The sequence below is a fragment of the Camelina sativa genome, chromosome 4, assembly GCF_000633955.1.
Source record: "Camelina sativa cultivar DH55 chromosome 4, Cs, whole genome shotgun sequence".
NCBI lineage: Eukaryota > Viridiplantae > Streptophyta > Magnoliopsida > Brassicales > Brassicaceae > Camelina > Camelina sativa.
Genome location: NC_025688.1, coordinates 29878908 through 29882651, shown reverse-complemented (window position 1 = coordinate 29882651; position 3744 = coordinate 29878908). Strand labels below are relative to the sequence as shown.

General features: G+C 35.4%; 1 protein-coding gene across 1 annotated transcript; it reads right to left on the bottom strand.

Annotated features, from left to right (window-relative positions):
• On the bottom strand, positions 1346–2173 carry LOC104783344 (proline-rich protein 3-like). The gene is made up of 2 exons (XM_010508490.1): positions 1926–2173; positions 1346–1845 (listed from the first exon to the last, which is right to left on the bottom strand). The coding sequence occupies exons 1-2, from the start codon at positions 2089–2091 to the stop codon at positions 1484–1486; spliced, it is 528 nt and encodes a 175-aa protein (XP_010506792.1). The 5' UTR covers positions 2092–2173; the 3' UTR covers positions 1346–1483.

The window sequence follows — 3744 nt, the reverse complement described above, 5'->3', positions numbered from 1 at the left end:
CTGCATGGTAAGAGCTTCCGGAATCGACTGAAACAATAAGGCGGTAGCGATGTCATTCTTTTCTGGATCATCCGATCCTGGTTCGATCGTTTCCCACACTTTTTGAATACGCAGCATGATCCTCATCCTCATGGACCACACTGTGTAATTCGTAGAAGTTAGAAGAGGGCACTACAGAGAGATACCTTTCTCTAACTCCTTCGGACGTGATGATTCAACTATATCTCCCATAGTTGTGGTTCGATGATCACTTCCAAAAACAGCTCTGTAATCGAATCACAACTTGATCGACTAGACCTAGAGCTCTGATACCAAACATAAGATAGAAAAGACTTTTGTATTATAAGAATAACTCTCTTATATTATTGCTTAGAAAATCTCCTCTCAAAACTAAACAATGTATGCACTCTTTTCTTACCTTTGATCACAACTCAATCAAAGATATATATAGTGCTTTCATATTCCTACTTCTATTAGAACTAGATAATTCCTAATCCTAGTAGAAATGTCCTAAGCCCTTCTTTGTCCTTAACACTTCTTTGTAAGGTAATTTGGGCCTTAAGTCTTGAAGTTTATCCAACATGTATGTATCAATAAGGTTGATTGTGTACGTGTCATGTGGGAGATTATATATTATCATCGAGAACAACACAACACTATATATATTCGGAACGAAAACATAAGCATATATATTGAATATGTAGCATATGTTCATTGATATTTCAAAATTTCACTTATTTTTCCGATTTTTGGGTTAAATGTAATGCGTGTTGGCAATGTGTCATTGTGTCTAATATAGGATAGGATATATAATAAGGTTGATTAAACCGCGTCTCAGTTCTAAAGAGTGTTTGCAAAAGGCGAAGTTTGAGTTGATATGAAAATACAACGCGTGAAGAAATTACGTACATGCAATGGCGAGGAGTTGGACCGTTTGCATAACTCAAGAAAATTTACACACACACAACTTTTGTAAAGTCAAAGCGTTGTTTAAGAGAATTTGTTTAACTGTATATTTTAATCAACCAATTTTCGTTTTTTTTTTATAATAATAATATATACTTATCCAAAAGCCACTAGCACTAGTTGTTTCGGATTACGCGGAAAAATCATGTGCCTTCTTCCTATTATCGCATGTTAAAGGTAAGTTTCGAGTTGTGTTTATTAATTATTTGACTTTCAGTTTCGTCTTCCTCACCCTATTTCCAAATTTAGAAGATATTGTATTCCACGTACGTACGTTTTCAGTAAATTTGGCATGTATGAGTTGCAATCGCCAAAACCAAAAGTATGTGACATGTGTATCACACTGTGCAGTGAATAATATATCAAGAATCGTAGGAAGAATATATAAGATGTTTGTAAACTTAGATTATAGATAGATACGTTGAACACCCGGATGAAACCATGGTATAATAGCGGGCTCACCTATTACGTACGGCCCATTTAGGCCAATGGAAACATGGATGGATTGATATAATATTTAGTAGCCGTTGGGGATAGACTTGTCGTGAGTTTCCTCGGGCGAGAAGACGAAAGGGCCAACGGTGAAGAGCTTCATCTTAAGCTTGAATTCTAGTAGACGATAATTTTGGAGAATGGCTCCGCTGATTCCACGGTTGATCTCAGTTGGAAAAGAACACGTGTCGGATGGAGAAAGCTCAAGAAACGCCCTGCACTCCTTGATCCTCATTACCTTCTTACTATAAGAATCCTTCACTTCCGACGAAGAAAGCGTCGCCAGGAAATAACCCTTCGCATCCGTCGCTTGGCTAAGCACCGTCACATCCTCTGCTTCGTAACCGTACTCATCGGCTCTCTCACATGTCACCCTCGCTACTGCACCTGTACGTCCACATACCATAATTTCAGTTAATTAATTATCCCAAAATATATATTCATGAATCATGATGAGATCTAATTACCTTGGAGAGGGGTAAGCTTAGATCCTTGTTTGCAGTAGATGAGACCTTGAACTCCGATCATCGAGGAAAGCAGTTCCCCCTCGGTGATTGTCGTTACTCCGGCAGCGAAAAGAGACGAGAGAAGTAGCATGTAAGGAACGAAGCACAACGAAAAAGTTTGTGCCATTTTTTAAGTATACAATATTCAGATGTAATATAGATAAATAGATGTATATATAACTTGTGTGTTGTTGACAATGCATGAAATCTCTACTGTGAGAGTACGTTATATAGGGTTTTTGCGATAAGATTGATAACAATCTAAAATTAATTACAGTATATCTATGAGAATAAGGGATCTGACTTGAGCGCACGTTTTGGCTCGTGATGATACTAATCATTGCATTATTATGCATCCAATAGACAATAGTGTCTCCTTTTGATGCATTTAGAGGACGTGCAGCCACTTTTTATTTTATTTTATTTTATTTTACAATACATAATTTGTTATAGATTTATAGTTTCAATTTTGTTCGAGAAGAAACCACAAAGCGTCGAGTCTCTTCTTAACAATTTATTTTTATCTTAATTAATGTACTAATGGTAATATTTGTACTTATCTATTTGAGATTTGACGTTAAACAAAATTAACGAAAGGCATGATTTCGTTATCACGGTACTTACTTTTTTGTTTAATCACGTAGACAAAAACAAAATGAAANGAAGAAAGCGTCGCCAGGAAATAACCCTTCGCATCCGTCGCTTGGCTAAGCACCGTCACATCCTCTGCTTCGTAACCGTACTCATCGGCTCTCTCACATGTCACCCTCGCTACTGCACCTGTACGTCCACATACCATAATTTCAGTTAATTAATTATCCCAAAATATATATTCATGAATCATGATGAGATCTAATTACCTTGGAGAGGGGTAAGCTTAGATCCTTGTTTGCAGTAGATGAGACCTTGAACTCCGATCATCGAGGAAAGCAGTTCCCCCTCGGTGATTGTCGTTACTCCGGCAGCGAAAAGAGACGAGAGAAGTAGCATGTAAGGAACGAAGCACAACGAAAAAGTTTGTGCCATTTTTTAAGTATACAATATTCAGATGTAATATAGATAAATAGATGTATATATAACTTGTGTGTTGTTGACAATGCATGAAATCTCTACTGTGAGAGTACGTTATATAGGGTTTTTGCGATAAGATTGATAACAATCTAAAATTAATTACAGTATATCTATGAGAATAAGGGATCTGACTTGAGCGCACGTTTTGGCTCGTGATGATACTAATCATTGCATTATTATGCATCCAATAGACAATAGTGTCTCCTTTTGATGCATTTAGAGGACGTGCAGCCACTTTTTATTTTATTTTATTTTATTTTACAATACATAATTTGTTATAGATTTATAGTTTCAATTTTGTTCGAGAAGAAACCACAAAGCGTCGAGTCTCTTCTTAACAATTTATTTTTATCTTAATTAATGTACTAATGGTAATATTTGTACTTATCTATTTGAGATTTGACGTTAAACAAAATTAACGAAAGGCATGATTTCGTTATCACGGTACTTACTTTTTTGTTTAATCACGTAGACAAAAACAAAATGAAATCACCTTCACCTGTATACGTTTTTTTCCACTGAAATTAACTTCAAACTCTTAATGGCTGTCATTAGTATAGTTAAATATACGCAAAAATTGTTAAAGTTTCGACGGACCCAACCCAATTAACGTGGGATCAGAAAAAAAATATTATTTTAAATAACTTACGAAGTATTTATTTAAAGAGTTTTAGATCATCATAATATTCAAAAAAAAAAAAAAAAAAAA

Coding starts and splice junctions, on each gene's coding strand:
- LOC104783344 (XM_010508490.1), bottom strand. CDS start 2,091: ATGGCACAAACTTTTTCGTTGTGCTTCGTTCCTTACATGCTACTTCTC. Junction 1,846..1,925: donor TAAGCTTACCCCTCTCCAAG/GTAATTAGATCT, acceptor GTGGACGTACAG/GTGCAGTAGCGAGGGTGACA.